This window comes from Cygnus atratus, chromosome 5 (assembly GCF_013377495.2).
Source record: "Cygnus atratus isolate AKBS03 ecotype Queensland, Australia chromosome 5, CAtr_DNAZoo_HiC_assembly, whole genome shotgun sequence".
NCBI lineage: Eukaryota > Metazoa > Chordata > Aves > Anseriformes > Anatidae > Cygnus > Cygnus atratus.
Genome location: NC_066366.1, coordinates 29,310,929 through 29,334,714, shown reverse-complemented (window position 1 = coordinate 29,334,714; position 23,786 = coordinate 29,310,929). Strand labels below are relative to the sequence as shown.

The following is a 23,786-nucleotide window of genomic DNA, read 5'->3' as shown; positions in this document are numbered from 1 at the left end:
TTTCCATAAGCATATGAGGGAGCCTAGAGCAACTACATTCATAATGTAGCTCTTGCAGTTACATTTCAAGTTAGGTGGAGTGAATCCGGGTCTTCCTGCGCAAGTGACATTTACTGTATTTCCTACAGCAAAAGTCCTTTAAATAACAAATGCACATTTAGACTGGCTTTGATCTCCTAAAGCAAGGTGAATTTAAAGACAAGCTTTTAGCTTTAATTTTGTTTCTTCTTATATTTCTAAGTTTAAAAGTAGGATTTTGGTCTTACTCTTTCCTTGGGTGATTATTTTTGAAATGTTTTTTAGGACAAAACATCTAAGCTTGTGACTGTCACTTTTCTGAACTACTAAATATTTATAGATGTCTGTTGCTGGAGTGTGGGCCTGGCTTAAGTCTCTTCATTTATTTTAGAGAACTTTGGGCACAGCAGACATGGGAATTAATTCAGCAAGTAAGCATGTGGACAAGTGTGGGAAGAGCTTTTGTGCTGCTCTTCTCTTCCAATTACATCAGTTGGTCTAATATAAGCTATTCCCTCTCCTTTCCCTTTCTTGTGTTCTTAAAACATCACCACCACCAGAGCAGCAGAGATACCCCAAAGTAACAATCTCGGGATATCTCTGACAGTTAGCAGGAGCCCTGTGAGATTCAGTAGGAGGTTTGTTTTGCAAGTTTGGGCACAAATGATGGCGCTTAGCTCCTTATGGAGGGAGCCTTTCATTGCTTAGCAGTCTTTGAATGTTGCTGGGGGTTTAACCTGTCCTCTGGGCAGTGTCTGCATCTGCGGTGGCAGGGAGGAGGAGGCACCCTTTCCCACCGGTACCAGTACCGACTGTTTCTGCAGGCCTCAGACTGCTGCAGCCAGCTGGTTAAAGGCACCCAGCAGGGTAGCTGGGGTTGCTGGCTTGGAGGGCTGGGGGTGCCTGGAGTTGCCTAACCCACCCACGGGATAACTACCCCAAATACAGTTGCAGTGCTGGAGTGTCTGCCATGCTGCACGCCCAAGACGTGGCTTTCCCCTTTGAAAATGGAAGTGTGTACAGTTGGGGCAAAGCCAGCTCTCCTTTGGCACCGGCTGGGGGAAAAGTTTCCTGGCAGGCAGCTAGCAAGGCAGGACGTGGACGCGCTCTCCTTTCGTGCCGCCTGCCTCCACCACACGTCCCCCTGCACGCTGTGTAACAAGTCGCTGGCCAGGCTGCAGCTCTGTGGTCTGTCCTCCTGGCCCTGCCGAAGGGAGGTGAGCGTTTCTCCCCGCCGGGATGGGTGCCCTGCGGCCGGGGACAGCGCCGGGAAGGGCTGGGGCATGCTGGGCTTTGCTGATGTAACGGGCTCCCTGCGATTTTCATTCAGAGCTGGTTGGCTGAGAGCTGGCGGAGAGCCTCAGATACGCCTCCAGCTCAGATGAGGTCATCCCTGCTATTTATTTATTTATATAGATTTTTTTGGGCTGCTCCACAAAGTCTGCGGTGTCTGAACATCTAAGGTCACCGTGGTAATTTGCACGGCACCTCCAGTCCCTGCGTGCAGGAGCCCCCCCCCCTCTCCCCACGACTGCGCCCCTTCCCGGCTCCATCGCAGACCCTGCCCTCCCTTTAAAGAGAGAGGAGGAGCGAAGGGAAGATGAAATTACCGCAGTGGATTTTATAATTGACTCTCGCATCCAGGTCAGAGGGGAGCTTTTGCTGGCAAGCCACTGCAGAGCCGCCCGGCCGCGAGACGAGCGTAAAGTAGCTCCAGGACAGAAGAAACTCCGGCCCCCGCCGCTGACAGAAGTGCAACTCCGCGCCCTGCCCAGCGGCTTCGGCCCTTCCCCGCCCTCCCCCGTGCCGAGATGCAGCCAGCCACCACCAGAGGACGGGGTAGGACCCCCCGCCCGTCAGCCAGCAGGAGCTGCCCGGCCCGGGACGAGCCGGTCCCGAAATAAGAGCGGAGAGCCTACAGCTGGGGGGGCCCCGGCCCACCCGCAGCCCTCCTCCCTCCGGCCCCGTCGAGAGCCGCCCGCCGCCTCGGGCGCAGCCGCCAGGTCAACCCGCCGGGCCGGGGGCGCGATGGCCCTCACAGTACCCCGGCTTTGCCCCGGGGGCGGCCAGCCCCTTCCTCTTCTCCTTCCCACCGCCGAGCCCCGCGCCGGAGCCCCCCTGGCACAGCCTCTTCGCCGCGTCCTGCCGGGGGCCGAGAGCCCCCCTCCCCGGAGCGCCTGAGCCCCGGCCCCCGGATCAGGGGTCCCGGCCCCCCGATCAGGGATCCCAGCGGATCGGGGATCCCGGCCCTGCTCCGTGCCCGGCGTTCCTGCAGCCCTCAACACGCCGATCTGCCCAGAAGGACGCCGAGAGCTCATCTCCCCCCCCACACACACTCCCGCTGCTACCCCCGGAGCCAGAGGAGGGCTCGTCCCTGGGGCCGGAGGCTGTTCTCTGTGCATTGGGATTAACGGACCCGGACGGTGCCTGGCTACGGCCGTGCATGAGCCTACAGACCCCCGGGCGGCGAGCTACAGAGTTAGAAAGAAACCCCGTATCTGTCACGCTGTGGAGGGGTGAAATAAACCCTGTACAACCAGCAACACCAGCCCAAGCCTTCCTGCCTTCTTGCAACCAACTTTACCCCACTCCCCCCAGCCGTGAGATTTCCCTCCTTTCCTCCTCCCTCCGCTCTCCTTCCCTCGGAGGCTGCAGGATGAGGCTCTTCATTCTGTCTGCCTCAGGGTAAAAGCGTACCCTGGGGGCAGCACCACACATCTGGCAGGGACTTGAAAGGTTTTAATCCAGCCTCCAGCTGCAATCAACAATGGCCAATGAACCGGTGATCCTGAATGTCTATGATATGGTGAGTACGAAACAGTTTGGGTTATGGGGAGCAGAGGGATTGGGAGGGAGCTTGTGCTTGGAGGCAGGCATTGCACGAAGAGGAGCCAAGCACAGATCCCCAGAGAGGGTGATGTCCTCCCTCCTCTAGCAGTCTCCTCATCTAAATATGTCATGTTCTGGCTGACAGAGATGACACTGACCACTGTTTGCTTTTTTTTTTTTTTTTCTTTGGAATGTTTAGCACGTTGTGGCAGATTACAGGTAAAACCGTGCTGGATTCTCTGCAGGATTTTTCAGGAGCAGCAGTGGGTGAGGGGAGGACTTTTTAATTTCCAGTGTCCCAGTTAAGAAAGAAGATGTGATCACCTCTCTCTAGGAGCCAGTCGTCATTTAATTTTGAGTGATCAAGGACTGCCAGGCTGTGAGGAAGGGGTCAGGATATCATCCAGGGATGAGAAACATCTGTAGAATTGTATTAAGGATGTGGTTTCTAGGCTAATAATTTGGATCAGTCCCTCATATACATGAGATAGTAGTTAATCATTGTCTCTGAAGGTTAATTGGAACAGCAGGAGTAAAAACCAGTCTGAACAAATGAAGTTTCAGCACAGGGAGGAGCATAGGGACATGCTGCTTGGAAATGTTTCCTGGAAGTTCGTAGTGAAGCAAGTTGCTTCACTTGTCCTCCTTCTGCAAGGGGCAATGTCAGTGGAAACTCCCTGGTCTAACAAATCAGATGATCTCTGAATCCCATCCTTGGCGCAAGCCCGCAGAAAGAAGAAGGCTTGGCACAACCTGTTTGCTCTCTGGCCCGGCACAAGTTTAGGATAGACGTGTTAAGGTAAGGAACATTTTGATGGCAATGTATGAGCTAGTGATTTAAAAAAAAAAAAAAAAAACACTTTTCAAATCTTCCAAAGAATGGAGTGAACTTTATTGGGGAAAATATAACTTTATGTGGCCCATGTCCTGACTGGCTCTATACATCCAGCTCCATACTTTTAAGGTTATGGCATACATTTGCTTTTTGTCATCAAATGGTGACAACTTTCAATAGGAAGCCCACAGAGTAATGTGGGTTTCCCTGTTGGGAAAATCCAGAGAATAACCACCAAAGAGTGGGCTCTAGTAAATGCCAAACCTCTTCTTGTCACAAAGATTAAGTGATCTTTTGTTGGCTGAAACAGCTGGGTTATTTCCTGAGGGTAGAGGGAGTGGTAAGGACTCTTCAGGTAGGACTGTGTCTGTATTGAAGGACATTCTGGAAAGCACAACAAGAATAGCTTGACGCTGCCTCTTCCAGAGCTAGTATTGGCAAGGTTGACCAAGCTGGTGTAAACTCCTTCCCTAGACTTTGGTCTTGAGTATTTAACGGTCAGTTGCTTGGCAGCCTGAACTGTGAACTTCCCCAAGCTGTTCTTCAAGCATTAGGTCTGGAAACCCAAGCAGCTGGTGGCTAGTTCATGGTATCAAGAGGCTGACGTTGCACACGCACACTCAAGAGTTCCTAGCTAATAATTTGAAGGTAAAGGAGTTGCGTTGCCCTTTTGTTGTATGCACTGTCTTCCTTGCATTTTTTCACTTTGTTTTGCTGCAGGCTGTGGTCTGAACTTTCCTCTTGGTCACTGTTGAGCTGTCTCAAATCAGTTAATATTTTGGTACTGAGCTGAAGGGATCTGGACAGATTTGGTCTTTGCCTTCTCTTTAATGTCATTGACACCAAAGATGATGCCCAAAGGAAGCTGTGGAGAAGGGACTTGCTGTTCATGGTCACTGTGTGCTGAGACTCAGACACAGTGAACTGAATCAAGGTCATCAGTTTAATTCAGACTGAGTAATTTTTGCGTCCCAGCAAGCCATGCAAACCTTCCTGTGTCAGTACTAACTCCATGGGTTAACCACAAGTTAATGCTCTGTACATAGAAACCATTCTATTTTCATATAGCATCTGTTTGACTACCACTGAGTCACCTCTAGTTCAAATCCTACATTATGATTATTGAGGCTACATGCTTTTCCATTGCTGCTATGATTTTAACACCATGGAGTTTGGAATGCAGCCATGCAAAATCTGCACTTTGTTACACTGTGGTGGGGAATTGCGGGGGAACTGGGAAATGAGCACATTTGCTTGAATGACTGTTGGAAAACTAGTCTCAAAGAAAAAAAAAAAAAGACAGCTGGGGATAACAATTAACTGGATGTAAAGCTCTGCTTTCCTGACAAGGAACATGACCCCTGTATGGCATCTGGAAGCACTTACACTGCAGGAAAGCTTACCCTTCGGGCAGAAGTTCAATTATGGGCTTTGTGCAGCTATGAAATACCCATTCTGTGTAGTCTTGTGTATTCAAAGATTATAGCCATTTATCCTTTTACCCATTGGATATGTGCCATGCTTCTTTTAGGGAAAAAAAAAAAAAGCTTATGCTTAATGAGGTGTTTAGCACAAATATCTAAAGCAGGTAGATCTATTTATTAGACTTATTTTCTTCAGCGTTAAAGAATTGAGCAAAAATCACTTGTATTCCAAGTGTTCAGAATATCTTCATCAAATGCAATTTCCCTAACCCCCAGCATGCAGTGATTATATCCTGTTTTATCTGTTGCTAAAGAGCTTCTACACACCAGTACACACTTGCAAAAAAAGACAGGCAGGGAGGGAGAACTTTGCTGCTCAACAAGGATATTTTAAAGAGTATGCAGGATGCTGAAGTCTGATGTAAGCTGTGAATGTGAATACAGAATAACAACACGGATCAGGGGCTTGATTGTGGATGAATCTCTCCGAATCTGAATCCATCTCTTGCATGGACTTAACCTAAGCCAACAGCTGTTTGGAGACCTGCAGGAAATAACTCTCTCTATAAAATCTATGATAGAGTTTGCTCTGATTAGTCAGTTACCACTTTACCTTTGGAAAGATAAATCAATTTCCCCTTCATAACTTGCTGATCCCTTCCCTCCAAACCCCCTTAATAAGCTATTCATCGTGGATGAGATCTTACTTAGATCACAAGGTTGATTTTCTTCAGCCTGGATCACATTCTGTTTCCTTATTGCTTTAATTCTTTCTGTCTTACCTTAGAATAGGTAACTACATCATTGTAACATTAATAAATGTCACTTCCTGAAATCTGACATAAAGGTGACTGCAAATATTGCCTAGGTTTAAATCTTTAACAAGCTAGCTAAACACATTCAACTAAAAATAGTCAGTTTGGCAGAGATTCAAGCTGGGGGCTCCCATCATGTTTCAGCTTATTGCAAAGCACATTCGTGCTATTAAATTAAAAGAAAATATATTTACATCATTGCTGTCCCTTTTTATTGTAGGTATAGTTGTCCTGAATTTCCACTGTCTTTGCAGCTGATAACATACAAAGCTGTCATCTCGGTCTGCTGGTATTTTTGCTTGTACTTAATGCTGGTGAAAACGAGCCCCTGAGATGATCCTTCTCCCACCTTTATCCCATGGATTCCACTGACATTGCTTATCATCCTCTCTGGAGTGATGAGAGGTAAATAACATTTAGGTCACTGTAGGCACGCTAGCTCTGAGATTTCTCCCAATGATATCTACCTTTAGAGAGGTAGCCAAAAATGTAATTCTTTATAATTCCCAAACTCTTTTAGTTCTTTGTATCCTTTATGTCATTTGCCCTCTATAGGGCTGATGGGCAATTGCTGATAGCAAAGGGTGGCCCTGAAGATGACAGGTTGGGGTCTCTCTTGCTTCACTGATTAGTGGGTGACGGTGTTGTTTTGATTTCTCCATCGCACCACCGAGTGGATCAGCCAAGTAGCCCTGACAAAAAAATAAACACTGTACAGTTCCTGTCCCCACGGAAGTGGTAAAGGCCTCTGTTTTGTGTTTGTGGTATTACTGCTCGCAGCCTGTGTTGAAGTAGCAGTGGCATTTTGGCCAGAGGATCTAAAAGCGTGGTTATGTGTGTTGTTTCTAGGAGTTCCAGGAAACCTGAATCTCACTCCTGATTTTTATCAGTGTGGTGGAACTGAGCATCCTGGGAGGCTCTATCTGCACAGAAGGAAGCATTTCTGGGGAGGGAGGGAGGGAGGTGGTAGTACAAACTCACTGGGAGGGAAACCTCTACCTTTCACCAAAGTGGTGGACAGAAGGAAGTGCAGTGCAGCCAGCACTGAAATTGCTCTAGCTCCTCTCTCTCTCTTTTTAAATACTTGTGCGTTCATATTTGAGGGCCCAAACTTTCAATAATCGGCCTCAGAGATCACAAGTGTCTGTCTCTACTACTAAGGTAAGCTCCAAAGCTCCTTGCATTTTGCAAGTTGTCTCTTAGTTCTTTAGGAGCTGATGAGCCCAGAGGGGGAAATTACATTGAGTTCACTGTGACCACAGGGTGGGCTCCTGGCACCAGCCAGAGGGGCTGAGGAAACCCTGTGGAATGGCAAAGCAGCTCCCTCATTCTCTGTGAATGTCTCTGGCAAATGAGCTGTGGCTCTGGATAGTGACAGCGCAGTTGACCTCCACTGTCCTTTCTCTGGTGGTGATACCACGTCTCAGCAAGGCTGAGTATGCTGTAACAAGTCCGTCCTTCTCCCCGGGAGAGGAGAAGTAGTTTCAGCTGGGCCACCAGGAAACACGGCTCCTTGTAGCCAGGCAGCTTGTGGTCTCACAGCAGAAGCTGATCACAGCCTGCGAGTGGCTCAGGTGGGCAGAAAAGCTTTGAAGAGGTTGTTTCTTTCTGACTTTATAAATGCCTTCTGTGTGGAGCTGGCCTCAGGGAATAAGGCCTAGCAGTAGGATGTTGCTTCAAGGATGGGGAGTTACATGGAGCAGTCTGGCTTTCTTCACAGTCCCAGAAGAGAGGTAGGATTCTCAGATGAGCACGTTGTGGTGGGGAAACCTGCCTGTGGTATTCTGCAGCAGGCCCTGGGATAGGGTGAGAGTTGGGTGTTTATTTTATGTGCTCTGAGTAGAGGCTTGTGAGAGAGTCTCTTAGTAAAGAGGACAGGCCGGTGGTCTGTGAGGAAAGATGTAAAGCTAGAGGGTCTGTATGGCCACAGTATAAACACCCAATACTTTAGTGCTTTAAGCTAATTTTTCTGTCACAGAATAGTATTATGGAGATGGGAGCTCCTTTTCTTCCTGCTATTTTCAGCCTTATACTTGAACATGCATTGCTTGCATCTGATTTGGAGATGGTGACATATACAGGATTGAAAACCAGTGCAACCTTACCATTCTAGCATTCCTTTTTAGGCTTCCTATGCAGGTGGAACAGGCAGAGTGAGTCTCCTGACCACTATAATTATGTGCTTTGAGGCTTTAAGGAATTAGAGGTTCTTTGTTCCTCTAGCTTCAGTACATAAGGAGTCTTTAAATCTGCCTTAGAAGCAGCAGTAGGATTGCAAGCAGAACACTTCATTCTCTGGAGCAAATGTTTTAAGCGCTGACTAGATCATGGAACATCTTATTATCTCCCTGTTTGGAGGGAAGAGTGAGTCTAGTTACTCAGAAAAATGTCAACATGTTTGTGATTACTGCAAGTAGAGGTCTCGGATGCTCTCTGCTCACTTAGTCAGAAGGGAGAGGCGAGAAATCCTATTGCAGGTGGTGGTCCCCCTTCTGCACTACTCAGGAGTTGTTTGTGAGCTGCTATGTATAGAGAAATACTGCATCACCTGACCGCCTTTGGTATTCCGGGAAGCCAAATGGAAAGCAAAAGGACTCTTTCATCAACTAGCTTGATACCTGCGGAGTTTCCTGCTGTGATGAGCTGAAGTGATGCTTTATGTCGATACTGCAACTTGTGGTCTTGAAAGATGAAGTGATATAGAGAGTCACTGGGATCTCTTCTTTTTCTTTTCTCTTTCATACGTTGGCAAAACAATATATTTAACAAATGGAGAACAAAATGCAAAATATTGCTTTTGGGAGATTTTAATTAAATTCTGGCATCTCCTAATATATTTTTAAAAAATAGTTGTTCTGAAACAAAATCGCCACTTCTTAGAACACATTAAATGAAATGTTTTGACTCTTCCTAAAAATGTTTGCCAATCATCTCTGGCCAAAACTATTTGCCAAATCTGAATCACTTCATTTCTCAAAAACACACTGTTCACTGAAGTTTGCCGTATTCTTGGAAAAGCTTGGTAGGTGTATGATATCCTTATTTGTTCTGTGACCACTCTCAAAGCTTGTAAGAATTTCATGAATAAGCCCTGGCTGAGGAAGATCTCTGGTGTCTTATCTTCTTCACAGGCTTCTTGTGGGATGAGATTAAAGGTAGATCCTTAAATTGCTGAGTGACAAGGGGAAGATTATGGTCTCGGGATTTTACTTTGTCACTGACTCTTCATTTACACAGAACCTGACTCTGCTGCCTTCAGACCATATCCCGTACAGCATGCTGTGTAACAAAACAGACTGGTGAGATAGCAGTTGCCTGGTGTCTCGTAGTGGGTTTCCCCACAGTGCTGTAACATGTCCTACATAAGTGCTGAACTGCTTCTCTTTCTCTGAGCAACTGAACTTGCTGCTAGTCACAGGCGGTAGTGGGAAGGGAGGACTGGTAGATATCAAATGCTTGTTTTCTTTGTCTTCCTGGAGCGTTTAATTGGCCGCCTGTTGGCTTCTTGGTGAGATTGTTAAACTATGCTCATGCTGCATAGGTCTTGGAGTCACAGTAAGTCAAGTGAAAAAAAGGTCCCACTGCAAAATCTGTGATGGTAATATAATATTGTTATATGTTATGTATTATTACATGTTATTATGGATCCAGAGAAATCTCTGAGGAAAACTCTTCGTTAGAAGCCAGAGAGACTGGGTAGACCACTACTGCAAATGCGGGGAAGTAGGATAGTAGAGAAAGTTGCTCTACCAGGATGTCAGCAGAATCCTTAGCCCAAGGTATGAGAGGGCTATCCATGGCTTCACTTCTCTTGGATGCAACATCTCCCAGTGCAAGCGTTCATGGCTTTAAAAATAAATAAATAAGGTGTTATGGCAAATCTGCAAGCAGTACATCCAAATTTTCAAATAAATCAAAGCAGAAGCAAACCCTAGCTTCTCTTCTCTGAGTCTGCATCAATTCAATTGTAGTGACATCAGGCTGACCGCAGGCAGACCAGTCAGAGCAGCGTTGCTGCCTTGCTCTGCCTGAACGCAGGAGTGAAGGGAAGAGGAAAGCAGGTCAGTGATGCAGAGTGCTGTGGTGTAGTCAGTGCCTGAGTCAAGCCTGTGGGAAAATGGTGAAATGAAACTAGACATCCCTTCTTTCTTGCATCTTTGGAGAGAGGAAATCAATTGGAGGAAGAAGAGGTAAAGCAGCTAATACACTGAGCTGCAGCTGAGTCCATTATTTCAAGAAGCAGCAATCGGGATATGGCATCTGATCTAACCCAATTAAGAAGCTACAGAGTAAGTGGCATGGCCTGGGTTAATAAGCCCAGCGATGAAATGTGCCCATTTATGCATAATAAATGGTTTTTTTGTTGTCTTAGCAACAGCCTGGAGATGCATTTATCCGTCAGGAACAGTCTGGTTTGATGTTGTCAGGGTGACAAGCCGGCTACCTGTCCGCATTGCTGCTCATCTTCTCCAGCACCGCAGTTCTCTAGCTGACTACTCTAAGCTTGAGCATGAGATGTTCTATGATCTCTGTCTGCTGACTGTGCCTCCTGACTGTACACAGAGCGCTGCTCTCTCCAGCTACAGCGTTCACCCCATCAGCAGCTCGTTGAACCAGTGCTCTGCTGCCCCATGGGGTGACGTGAACTGGCTCAACCGGAGCACCGCGGGAATTCACACTTCCGTGAGTGCCACGTGTGCTAGGAAAGCTGCTCCACAACGCCCTCTCCTTCACATCAGCATCGGCAAATACACGAAACCTTGATGAATGAGGGAAAAGCTAACACAGTGCAATAAATGCATGAGCTCTGCTTCTGGAGCAAAGCCTCACAGGTCCCTTGTTAGCCCAGCTCCCACAGCAGTGCTCTTGAGTTGGCTCCTGCAGGTGCTAACCTCTTAGTGCCTCTAAAGGGCTTAGTGCAAGGCAGCCTGAATTTGTGGAGAGGCAGGAGTTGACTTGTTTATGGGCAGGATTGCAGATATACATCCAGGTTCTCAAGGCAAGGTCAGTTCTAACTTTACAGAAAACTTCTGTTGCTCCTGGGACTTGGCCTTTAACCTCATCTACAGGCAAAGTCACAACCCACTGACCTGTCTCTGAGCGTGGCTCTGAGGAGCTCTGAGAGAAATGGCGGTTTACTCTTGAAGCCGTGTGGAAGCTGACTTTCAGTGAATTTTCTCCAGTGCTTTTTGGGGCTTCCCCCAACACCAAGGCAGACTCCTTGTAGAATGTGACACTTTTGGCAGCAAGGTTTAGCCTATGGCACAGTAGGTTGTCAAGGTTCCTAACGTCACTCAGATTATTACTTTATTTTTTTTTCAAATCAATCTTAGTACTGATAGAAGTTGATGGGTTGACAGTACTGAAGACTGTCACTCTCTTAACCAAAAAGATCCATGCTGGCTGTAGCAAAGCAGATCCTTCTGCATTTTGTACTTCATCCCTGGTTTATGGGTTTGAGGCACTCTGGTGCCATGGCTCAGCTGGTCATCAAGCCTCCCAGCGAGGCAGCCCACAGGGACCACTTACACATGCAGGGGACTTCTGCTGCGGAGAGCTGAGCATCAGTGATAGAAACAAGGCCACTAAGTTGGAACAGCTGTCGGATCTATTTCTGAGCGTGGTGGTAGGCAGGTATACGCTTGTGCATTGGTGAGACGGACTGAATTTAAATGGGCGTCCTAGGACTGCAGGCTGCTTTAGTGACCTGGGTTGCCCTTATTTTGTGTTTCAGTCTCTGTTGTTCCTGTCATTGTGCCAAGATGACGTAGCTGAAGCTGGGGAGGGAGGCAGAGATCAATCAATATGCTAAATCTATATTTCTGCTGGGGAAGAAGAGAAACAAAATTCACAAGTCTGGTGAATCTTTCTCTTGCAAACTGACTCAAATTCCTTTGGGGTAAAAAAATTTTGATGCTGTTCTGGGTAAACACTGAAATGTTCTTGTGTGAGAGGTCTAGAGGAGTGAAAACATATTCCATTACTTCAGAGCTTTATCTAATAAGCACATGAATCAGTGAGATTTCTCATCTCAGAGCAAAATATGAGGCCATGTCCTAAGAGTGGAAAATTGTCTTAATTGGTAACTTAGTTTTTCAGCTTTGAATATTAAGGTGTCTGGAAAAGCAATGATAAGGGTAAGAGAAATGCTGTGGTTTACAATTGATCTTTGATAGACAGGGATGCTTATCTAAATAAACAAGTGCCAGGTGCTAGAAATGCTGAAAGCGTTTCAGCCTGTTTAGTAAGTGCCTTCATCATGTGGGTCAACACACAGGTCAGTATCTGTGTGGCTGCTGATAGATGCACATCTCTGGGAGATGGAGGACCTGGCACAGTGAAAGCTCTAATAACATGGTTTGCTGAACCTTCAGCCCTGGATCTGTTACTCTGCTTTACCTATAGTCTTACTTAAATCAACAAGGAACTACAGCCCTTTGGTGTTCTCTTCAATATCTTCTACTAGTGATTTATACTGGATATTGATGTAAGGAAAAAAGCTTTCCTGGTTGATGATTAGGCTGCTTGCATACCCTGGGGCAGCAGTGTTGCCTTCTAGAGTGAGCTACAGGCCGTGCCATCGGTTAGCTTTCCCTAGGTGCGTGGTGAGAGAAATCAGCTTGAGTTCTTCTAGACATCTCTTCTTGACTTGCCTGTGTGTCTTGCTCCATTTGGGGCAGGTGACTATAACTGCCCTATATTTGCCATCTCCCTCCAACTCTGGATTAGCCTGCTGAATGTGAGACGTGGCAGAAAGAGAGGATCAAGAGGTTAAGCATGGAACTAGTCCGAGAGGTTGTTCCCGCTTATTAACCTGCACTCTTGGGTGGTATGTAGGGCAGGAGCCTCAGCACGCTCCTGAGAAGAGGTTGCTGGTGTTTCCAGGCAGGGCTGAGGTGTTTTCTTAGCAAAGCCCTTAGCTGGAAAATGAAGGGTTCCATTTAGCTCCCTAAGCACAGACATCGGGGGCCATTTTAGGGTATCCATCTGATGTCTGGCTTCCTCTCAGTAAAGGCCCAGGTCTCCTTCCTTGTAGAACCTGTTTCATAGCTATCAACCTTGTAGAGATGTCTAGAGTATCCTGTGGTTTTGCAGATGGCATGACATGCCCAGAGGTTCTGACACGAGCACTGTTTATGTGTAGGGGGAGGAGCAGTGGTACTTCTACCACCTAGAGTGCTGATTCATCGAGAGTGACCTGGTTAAAATCCCCGAGGGACTCAAACAAATGCCCCTTCATGCAAGTCTGCCATAGAGGCAGACAGCAGGATGCTCTGGATTTGGTTGTTCTGGGCCTTTTATGTCAAAACATTTAATTTTTGTTTGGAAACATCCAATTGTCCACTATGAGAATATTTCAGTGGGTCCTGGCTGTTCCAGGAGGGTGTCCAGGCTGGAACCAGGCTATAGTGTTGTTCAAACTTGTTTTCTGGCCCACTGAACATGTATTTTTTTATAAGGAGTCCTTCCTTCACTTTATATAGAAGGAAACTGCTTTACCGTGAAGTGCTGAGAAGGCCTGACTCCATACAAGCTAATGAGAGCGTGGCCAGGTTGCCTCCCTCTGAAACAGGTGGAGAACCAAATCCCCTCTCGCAGACTGAGGAGGTTAGAAAGTTGGTCTGTCCTCTCCTGGACAAGTGTCTGAACTCCTCATTGTCAGGTACAAGCAGAAAGCACTTACTCTTCCTGGTAAATAGAAGTCAACCTTGCTCTTCTCTCCTCCTAGTGCTTTGTTTCCATTCAGGGCATTTTTAGACAGATGTCAGGCTTTGTTTGCCCTGAGAAGGATCTCTTCTGCCCTTTTCTCATTAGCTGGCTACAAAACCTGAAAAGTCAATTACTTGTGCAGCCTTTCTTCTGAGTCTGTCTCAGCACTAAGAGTGCACAGGCTAGTGCATCGTATGAAAGTACCCCTGTGACGAAGGCTCTGTGGGAAGGTGGGAAGGCAATGCTGGATGTTTCCAAATCTGCGGAGGCCAGAGCTGGAAGTACGTATCCCAAGCTGAAATCCACCCACTGGCTTTGGCTGATCTGTCTCCAGTTCTAACATCATTGTTCTTGATTGCAGTGTCATTTGGTATGCCCTTGTTCACTCTAATTTTTATGGCTGCTCATTATCCAAGGCAGCTGGCTGTCTCCTCTTTGGCAGATCTCTGGAACGTGGAGCCGACCTATTCTGCTGCTGGAGCACTGTGCCTTTTTGTGCTTGCTGCTGTGAGGATATTGGGGACAAATGCTTTGACGAATGGGTTTTACTGAACTAAACCAGAACAGAGTAATTCCAGTGTAAGCCAAGCAGAAACAGAACGGAGAGAGGCAAAATGAATGGATCCACTTCAAGCTCAGGTCTTCACGGGGCCAGAAGAAGGGAAGCACTATGAAACTTAACATTTTTGTATAGGTCTCATAAGCATAAGAGCTGTGGCTTGTCAAGAGCAAAAGGCTCTGTGAAGATAAACAAATGCAAACCATGTGGGTCCATGCAAATTTTGCTTGTTTTTACTGTCTGGGCCAAATTCTGGCTCTTCTCTTGGGCAGAGTGCTGCTGGCAGGTGACACCGCGTCATGGTAGCCAGAGGCATGGCAAAGCCTAGCCAAGCAGGCAGGATGCTCCATGGGGAGGAAGGGAGGACAGAAGGGCATCTGTCCCAGCACCTCGTTAATTGGACTGGGGACATGTCCTTCTGGCCTTGCAGCACCGCTGGGTGTCCTCTTCTGTCCCTTGTATTCAGACAGAGCTCACGGGAGGGAACATTTCTTCTGGGAATTGAGTCAGGAGGCAAGAGAAAAGGGGGCTGGAGAGGAAGATGCTCCTTATGCTTCTTTCCCTCACAGTATTTCTTCTTTAACCCCACGTGTCCAACCAGAACTCAAACTTTTTCAGCGTCCTTTACAACACACCCTATTTTTGAGAGGAAGGCAAGGAGGCAGGAAGCAGGCTGGAGTAAAACTGATCTCTTCCAAATCCTTCCCTGCAATGAAGTTATGCTAGGAGGCTAGCATGTCTATTTGTGTGTTTTTAAGTGCTGTTTTTTATATGGCATGTTATTGAAATGCTCCAAGGATTCCCTTTGTAATGTGTAATTACCGTGAGATATGCAGCTCAGTTCCTATTGCAGCTGTTGTTTTGGATAATCTCGATACAGTTAAAGCTGTTGCTGGATCAAACACGTTTATGCAGATAGAAATTTTTAAAGTTGTTGTAAAGAACAATTTAATAGTCTCTAACACATCAGGTGCTTAAAAATCCTGTACTTGGTGCATCTGAACTGAACTTGAATTCTGCTTCTCATACCCACAGGACTTTGAAGCACATTTCCAGCTGTCTGTTACCTCTCCTGAGGTCTCAGAGGTGTCTCATTAAAGCTGATGTTAAAGCCTATTAAATACACGAATGCAGCTTCTAAGGATGCATCTCATTTAGGTGAGTTGTCACCAGGAATTGGCAGAGATCGTTGCTGCTCTGATCCCCCAGTGACTAGGGTAGTGAAAGCTACCTCGAGAAGCACAGGATAATACCTTCTTATGTGTTGGGAGACAAAAGGAAAAGCGTCTGGATAAGGCTGCTAGCGTCCTAGGGGCACACCAACCTTGTCACCTTCTCGCCTTGCTGGCTCCCCTCCCTCCTCCTGCAAAGTGCAGCCTCAGCTCACGGAGCCTGCAGATGGGAGGCATCTGTCCTTGAGCTCTGTGTCTCCAGCCAGTTAATTATTAATCATCACAATATCCCTTATGTCAAGCTTCTGAACTGCCCGTGAAGCATGGAGAACCGTTTTATCAGTCGAGTCAGAAAGGTTTTGGTGCCCTGCCACTCATTATTTGTGAAGTTGTTGTTTTCTTAAGGACCGTAAGCACTCAGGAATGGACAAAGCCTCCCAGAAGTGATGGCCGTCTCGGCTGAGCCCCATGCCAGATGCCCTGGTGCTACCAGAAATGTGCCAGCAGGGGCAATGCATGTAGGAACAGGGAAACCAGAAGAGAAAGTTAGGCTTGTGTCCTGGATCCTGCAGCAGTCCTGGTGCTGTACCACTGGGTATATTTGGAAGTGTAGTGCTCCTGCAGTATAGCTATTTTGTCCTTCATGGGCACGTACTGGGACAAGCACTTAAATGTTTATCTCCCTTGAAAGGCACCTGAATGTCTCTTAAATCCCTGGGGGGCACAACTAATCGCCTGTCTCTGAGATGTGCTGCTGCTTACCATTGCTCTAGAAACAGTGGGGCATGTGAGCACACATGGGGCTCTAGGACGTGCCTGCTGTCTGTGTGCAGGTAGTTGGCTAGCCCGAAAGAGAGGGGCTGAACAGAGACAGACCTGAGAGCACATGTGAGAGGAGGAGGATTATCACTTGGCTTGCATCAAGATGTAAGGCATTTCTCAATGCTGGGAGTATTCAGATGTGAAAACCTGACCCCCCAGCTCCTTTAGCTGGAAATATTGGAAAGGGAATGACACCAGTATTTTATTTCTGTTTTAGTTTTGATGACATACATTGAAGCAGATCTGAAAACAAGCCCACATCCTGACTTCTTTCCATTCATTCATAGGGCGGTTTTTGCAAGCTTGTTTCTTTCTGCCTGCCTGCAGAAGAAGCATTTTAAATAATGTCATAGCGCCAGGGTCACCCAAATAAAACAACGGTCCTGCTGTCTGGTCCTGAGCAGTGTGGCACAAGGTACCTTTCCTAAACTCTCCTGAAGCCTTCAGCTGGTGCTAGTCTCAGTGGTAGCTCTACCTAAACGCTGCCAGCATCTGAACTCTTTGCAAAAGTGTTTTGGAGCACTCTGAGATTTCCCTTTGGTAAGAGCATGTTTCTAATAAGTTCCTTAAGCTGACAAGTGAAGGTAATGTTATACTTTCCTGCCACCATTTAAAATCCTACTGTGTGAATTCTTGGGTGATGCAACTGAATGGACCTACTAAAACAGACCTAACCTGTGCTCTTTACTGCCCCTGGGATATGACCGGGGCTCAGGTTCTCTGGGCCCTCCAGGTTCTCCCATCCTTCCTTCTAGCCCAGGATGCCTTCAAGCAGAATGAAAGAAATGATGTTGGGCCTTGCATGAAGCATTTTTTCTCTCAGTAAATTGGTGATGGATTGTCACTAATCAGCACAGATAGGGTTGAGTTCACTCATCTTTCATTCTCTCCTAAGACAGCGTGATAGTAGGAGACCAACTCGTATTTATGTGTAATAATAGATGGGGAGAGATGTTTTTTCCTCCTTTCAGTTCAAACATAACATCATGTTCAATGACACCACAATGTTTTTGTGAAAAGTACAAGTGCTTTGAACATGTGGGAATCCAAAGCTCTAAATAGATTGTGTAATGCTGCCAACGAAGCATGTCCTTGGACCCTCGCCGAGAACAACCAAACCTTCATTTTGAGTAAAGCACTGGATTTTGAGAAAGAAACACCGAAACTGTAGTCCTAGTTCCCCCCTCAGTCATACTTCTAGCAAGGCACTTAAATATTTTTGTCTTCTGTTGTCTCACCTGTACGAAGTGCTCTCATTGGGGTGGGTGGAGAGGCTTGTGGGATGCTGGAGGGGTTACAGCCCTAAGCACTGCTTGGTGTCTGAGGTGTAACTGCTTGGGATGGGCTGAAGGAAGGGCAGAGAGCAGCAGGGTGCCTGGTGGCAGCAGCCCTGTATCCTGCAGGTGGTATCAGCCTCGCCGTGTCAAGGTGGGTGCGCTCCCTGTTGTAGCCCTGCTGCTGCTGCCTTGGTGGCTGTCCTTGGCCTTTGTGTGGATGGGGAGGTCTCCTCGCTTCCTTCCCCCTGCCTGGGAAGGTTCTCTAAGTGATCAGCCGTGCACCTGCTCCTGGCCTTTGCTTTTACTGGCCTTTGACCGCATGTGGCAGATGAACTATTTAGAGGCAGCTGCTATTTCTGTCATTAGCACCCAGACTTCCTAGGAGAAAACTGCTGGCTTTGTGACAGCTGAAATCTGATTCAGAGGGAGCATTCCACTTTAGCATGCACAAGAGCAATGGGAGAGTGAGGTAAGGGGGAGGGAAAGGCAGCACAGAGTTTGCTATTTGTTTAATCCCGACAGGAAAGCCCCAGCAACCCAAGATGACGGTGTGCAAATCACAGACGTGCATGCTGCAGCACAGTGGATGTTGTTCGAGGGGTTGAGGGCGCAGAAGCGGTGGGTAAGAAAATAATGCAGTGCGAGGGGGCTGTGTGCCATGCATCTTGCCAAGATACATTAGCTCCCAGTGAGCAGCGCTCTGCTTCGGGGGCTGCTGCAGATACTTGCCAGCTTAAACCAAATTTGAATATCTCTGTGTTGTGCTGCCGTGGCAGGCACGATAACAGAAGGGTACTCGAGAGATCTGCTTAGCCTTTTTAACCCCAGCACGTGATCCTTGCTCAGTCTTCTCTCGTGTACTTCCCAGCACTTCCCTAGAGATGGAAAAAGCTGTTATTCTCATCCTCCAGCTGAGGAGCTGGCATGTGGAGAGACTGGCTCGTCTCGTTCTTAGGTGTCTTGTCGCTGTGCCGTCTCTTGGGTTTTCATTCGGAGTTATGTTTGTGAGACTGTTCTTCCTCTTGCCCAGCTGTGGCTGCTGAAAGTGCTCCAATTTTTTTTATTTTTTTAAGGACTGTGATGGATGTCTCTAAGCAAAGCATTTTATTGAGGCTTTCCAGTGTACCTGTGCTCTCCTTTGATGGAGTTCAAATAATTTCCAGCAGTGGAGGGGACTGTGGGTCAGAAGCACTCTTCCCATGTTCATTCTTCTTGAAATAATAGCAACAGAGAGCTTTCATGATTTCCAATTTGAAAGAACTCCTAGGATTTCATGTCATACCATGACACCAACAGGATCAGAGATGGCTCTTCCCAAACCAATTATCTTCCAGAACAGCTCTGGTAATATAATTCAAGAGGCTTTCTGAAAAAGATGTTACTTAATAAGCAGGGGTAGATGAGCTGGAGCTAGAAGAATTAATGCCCCTCTTGTTTCCTGTGCCTCTGTACAAGCCTTGGACTGCAGAGATGGGGAGAAACAGTCTGTCCTGGTTTTGGTCCAAGGCTAGGCAACAGGATTTGCTTGTATATCCATCTACCCAAATTCATCCTCTGCTTTAGAAGTGCAAAAAAATAAATTGGGCCAGCCTGAAGGCATGATGCTGGCCAGTTTATACAGATTATTGCTTAGCTTGATGGCTACTAGATTTGAAAGTTGTCTTATGTTTTCTCTGAGACTTGTCAAAACAGAATGCTGCCTAGGACTCGAGGGGGTTGGAAGAGTTACACTACACACTGGGGTTACTGGAGGGGATGTGGGTAGACACTGCGTGCACGTACATGCTCTGGGGACAGCTTGACAGGCTGCAGGCTTTTGGAGAGAACTTGTTCAGCAAAGGAGGGGAGAAAGCATCTGTCAGTAAATAGATGGGTAAAGATGCTCTGTGCTGCTCTTAAGAAGCACCAATCATCTTTATAACTTTGACAGGTGGCAATGGGGCAGGGAGGGGAGGAAGAGATTGAGAGAACTGTGTGGGTGGTGGAGAAATTAATCCTAATGAATTGGAAGAGCAAATCTACAGTGGGCAGAAAGCTTCGGATTTCTGCCCTGCAGGATATGGATAAACACAAGAGAATCCCTTTTACACGCAAGAGCTAATTGGGCAATTACCGTGTAATCTCAAAACCTTTGCTTAAACTGTATCCTGACTATCAAAGAGGGAGACAGATTCTCTTCTAGTAGCTCATAAGGCTTGCCCAGAGTCTTTCAGATAGAAGTTTGAAATAGGTCTCCTCTTTATCTTTCTTTTGGGAAATAAAACTCTGCTCCTTTTTAAAATCAGTGTTATGGTGGGAGAACAGGTTTCAGGGAGGCTTGCATCCTTTTAATGTTTTCACTGCTCTTCACACAGAAGAGAGCACATGAACATAAGAATGGCCAAACTGGCTCGGGCCAAGGGTCCCTCTAGTCCAATATTATTGTTCTTCCCCCAGTGTCTGCTGGTGGCCACTGCTGGAGATGGAGCAGGACAAGCCTATGATGTTTTTGTCTAACACTTTCCCTGCTTCCGGTTCAGGGGCCTCTCAGAGTTTGTAATCCCCAATGACTTGTCTTCCTTTCAGTTCTCTGTAGCAGATGCATCAATGTCCTTTGCTAGGAACTTGGTGGGTCTGCTACCTATTTGTGAAAAGCCTTCACTCTCCCCTGCCCTGAAATGACTTCTGCTGGCTTCCTTTGATGGGTCCTGTATCTGACAGTGAATAATTAATTCCTATCTACATTTTTTGTGCCACATATTATAGGACCTACGCTTACAGAAGTCATGTTGACCCTTATCCAGAAGATCATGAACTATCAATTAATGTTGTCCTTTATTATAGCTTCTGTTGGTTAATTCAGTCCAAATATCCAGTTTGCAGACTCGTAATTCCCTGTTTCTCATGTGGATCTTGTTTTTAAAGATTGGCAGTACAGTTGCTACCTTCAGGCGTTTGGGTCCAGAAGATGTTTTACATGAGAGGTTGCCCAAAATAATTACGCAGCTATTCTGTTCTTGTGGTTCCTCTGAAACTGTTGTGTGTGTATTGTTCTGGCCCTGGGATTCTTCACAGCTGATTCTGTCCATTCTGTCATAAACTCATCCACGTCAACTTTAAACAGAGCCTCTTATGATTTCCTCGCTCTTCCTACTACTTCTACAAAAATAAAAGTGGGAGGTTCAGGCATGGGACGCTCAACAGTTTTCCTTTGGTGGAAACAAGAAGGCTCTGCTGCAAAGATTTTATTTAGTTTCTCTGCAATAAACATGTCAGGTCTGAGTTCTCCTTTTACAGCTTTGCTAGCATTTGGCCCTACAGACTTTCCTTTTCTGACGTGTTGAAGGAAGGATTGATGGAATAGCTAGATGTTACTGGAGAGGCTATTCTTACCTTTTTCAGGTCTGTCTAGAAGTCTTAAGTGACAATGTCATTATCTGCTGTTGAAAGCCCACGCTCAGAGACAGTTTGAATGAGGAGTGATCCTTCAGAGAGCTCTGTCGGATATTTTGATATTTTCTCACCCCTATTTTGTGGATTTGTGCTGTCTAAATCTTTTACGTGATTGCACTTGATTAAAACCTGAGTGCTACAATGGCAAGTGATTCCACGTTCCACAGAATGCATTCGGGTGCTCCCAAAAGCTTGGGTGGTATTGGGACTTGAAAGCTCACTACTGACCCCTGTTTGCTTCAGCCATCTTCCAAAGGCTCACTTATGGCGTGAAGCGTGGTGTTCTCCATCCGATCTCTCTGAGCATAGTTGGTATTCTTTCTCATGGAGAGTGTTTTTCTTTAGAGCTGGCACCAGCGCAGTGATTCAGCCCTGGGCTGGTCTCGTGCGCATCCTTTGTCTATTGCTGTCTGATCAGACATGAAGAAGAACCCGTGCCTAGCTAGGACTGAGATGGAAGGGAAAGCAAAGAAGATGCTTGCAAACACAACTGCCCAAACCCCACTGGTGTTGGAGTGAGGTAACAACCATGGCTATAAGGCTGCCCAAAATAGAAATGCAGCTGACGTCACTTTTTTTTTTTTTTTTTTCCCAAAGAGGGGAAGATGATGCATTGATGGCTGGTGTATATATATATATATATACAGCAGTGTTTTCATGCTTGGTTGCCCAGAAGCTGCTGCTGCTGGAGGGAAGAAAACCAAGCTGTGTACTTGTTCTCATGGCTCACAATGTACAAACACACCAATGCATCTTTGGGAATGAAGTAAGCTGGGAGAGAGTTAAGAAAATGGCTTCTTTTGTGTTCCCTTGCTGACGGAGGCTGACCGTTTTGCAGGCTAAGTATTGACACAGCACAAGCATTTCCAGGGATTCACAGCACTCCTGTGCAAGTGACCATGTTGTGGAGAAGGTATAGTTAGGAGAAAATTGTTCCCATAAGGAGACTTGCCAAGGACAAATATATAGTGCTGCTCCTTTGGTGCAATATTGGGCCTGATTCTGGGCTTTATTACTAAAACATATGTGAAAAGAGGTTGGTTGTGAGTCTAGCTGTGGTTGGCTTTGAACACACTCTTAGGCATGTTTTCCTACCACCAGCAGAGCCCCTCATAAAAGCCAGAGTTAAAATGTTGCTGTTCTCTAATTCTTTGCTGTATAGGTGCAGACTGTATGTATGCTTGCATGTGTGATGCATGAGCAAATGTGTACAGTTTCTTGTGCAAGTTTTATCTATATTCTCATGTGGAATGAGTTAACGCTCTCCTGCTTACAGCATGCTGGTATCTGCCTTCTCCTGCTGTTAAGGAACTATTTGTGATAGTGACTGAGACCCAGCCATGAACTGGAATTCCAGTGTATTTCATGAAGACACTGTAAAAATCGGAACAAGAGAGTTCTGGCTCCCAAGAGATTGCAAGCTACTTGTCAACTAGATCTGGCTGCATGCATGCAAACAGGGACTGGTTTATAACCCCATCTGGCTACCCTAACCACTTGCAAGAGGAGAACTCTCAGATGCAAACATTCCTGTGGTCATAGTGTCCAGTCGGATAAAAATTTATTCCCACTGTGAAGTTCTATACTGATTTTTTTTTTGGTCTCTTTCACTGGAAGAGAGGCTGAGCAATATTTTGAGGTGTTAAAGGGAAGCACAGTAGAAGGAATTGTATAAATGATACCAAACTTACACTTCTTAGAGCAAATGAAAGTTTACCATAAGATGAAATACAGCAGCTGGGCTGCTGATCTTATTTGTTTGATGAATCTGTTTACCTCTTGCATGCATCCATCTAACTCAGGAGAAGGCAGATATATGGAGTGGGAACTGAATGGTCTCAGATCTATCCATTCATCACTTTCATGATCTCATTCCTGGAGTGTCCAGATACTTCCCTGCAATGTAGAATAAATATCTTTCTTTTCTCTTGGTCTGCGGGATAATTAGCTTAACTTATAGATTTTTGTCCACTTGCAGTCCCCAGCTTGCATGAGTGAACTTAAAGAAAAGCAAAGTGGAAGAAATGAGACCCACATCTGTCATACAAACCCCTTCATCTCTTGTGGGAGCCATGTCTGCACCTAGGTGAGGTCCAGTTGTATGGAGTTCTGCTCTTGTTCTCCTGCCTTACTGTCTGAACATTGCATAGAGCCAGTGGACCACTTCAGTAAGAGTGCAGTATTTTTTCAGGTCTCTGTCTCTCTGGGCAGCATATTTGGGTGAGCATGGAACTTGACTTTTATGGGTTTAGTGTCCTATTATTAAGAGCATGGGCTCTTATTTTTGGCAGTAATCGAAATGGGAGTCTGCTTGAAGTGTTCTTCCTCACTCCTAGAAATGAGTTAGCTTGCTTTTGAGAAAAGTGGTGGCCCATTGTCAGCTAGGACTAAGTGTGGTTTTTTTTTTTTTTTTTTTTCTGCAACACTTCTCTGGGCATCTAGAAGGTTCTTGAAAGTACTAAACTAAATAGGGATAATTTAATCTGAGAGCAGATGTCTTTGATGCTAGAGGATGTTGTGCGCTAGATGAGGCATTTATGGTGTTTACCTCTTTCTCCTATGTTAGCCTGGCCACAGTTCAGACTAGCTGTCTACCCTGCATGCAGGAGAATTTTTTGGCAGGCCTCTCAGGGATCTGGCAGATGGTACCCTTTGCATGCTGTGGTACAGATACACAACCATTTCCCTTTTAACTAAAATAAATAGGAGCCAAGATGCAGTTGCAGTATCTAATGGACTTTTATAGAGACAAAAAAAAGTTGGGGGTAGGGGATGTTCTTGGTGAAACCTATTATATATGGCAAATTCTTTTCCTTGATCTTTCTGAAGTATTTCCTTATTGCACCCTTCCCCTTCAGTCCCTGATCTTCTGGGTATGTGGCAGACATGGAGA

At 46.2% G+C, this 23,786-nt stretch overlaps 1 protein-coding gene across 1 annotated transcript in view; it reads left to right on the top strand.

The window, feature by feature from the left end:
- LOC118244497 (deubiquitinase DESI2-like) overlaps positions 1–23,786 on the top strand; it is a 60,237-nt gene that overhangs the window by 5,401 nt on the left and 31,050 nt on the right. The window contains exon 2 of the mRNA XM_035539534.2: positions 1,663–2,824. Within this exon, the coding sequence (XP_035395427.1) occupies positions 2,786–2,824 (39 nt within the window). The 5' untranslated portion in view covers positions 1,663–2,785. The remainder of the gene's footprint in view (positions 1–1,662; positions 2,825–23,786) is intronic.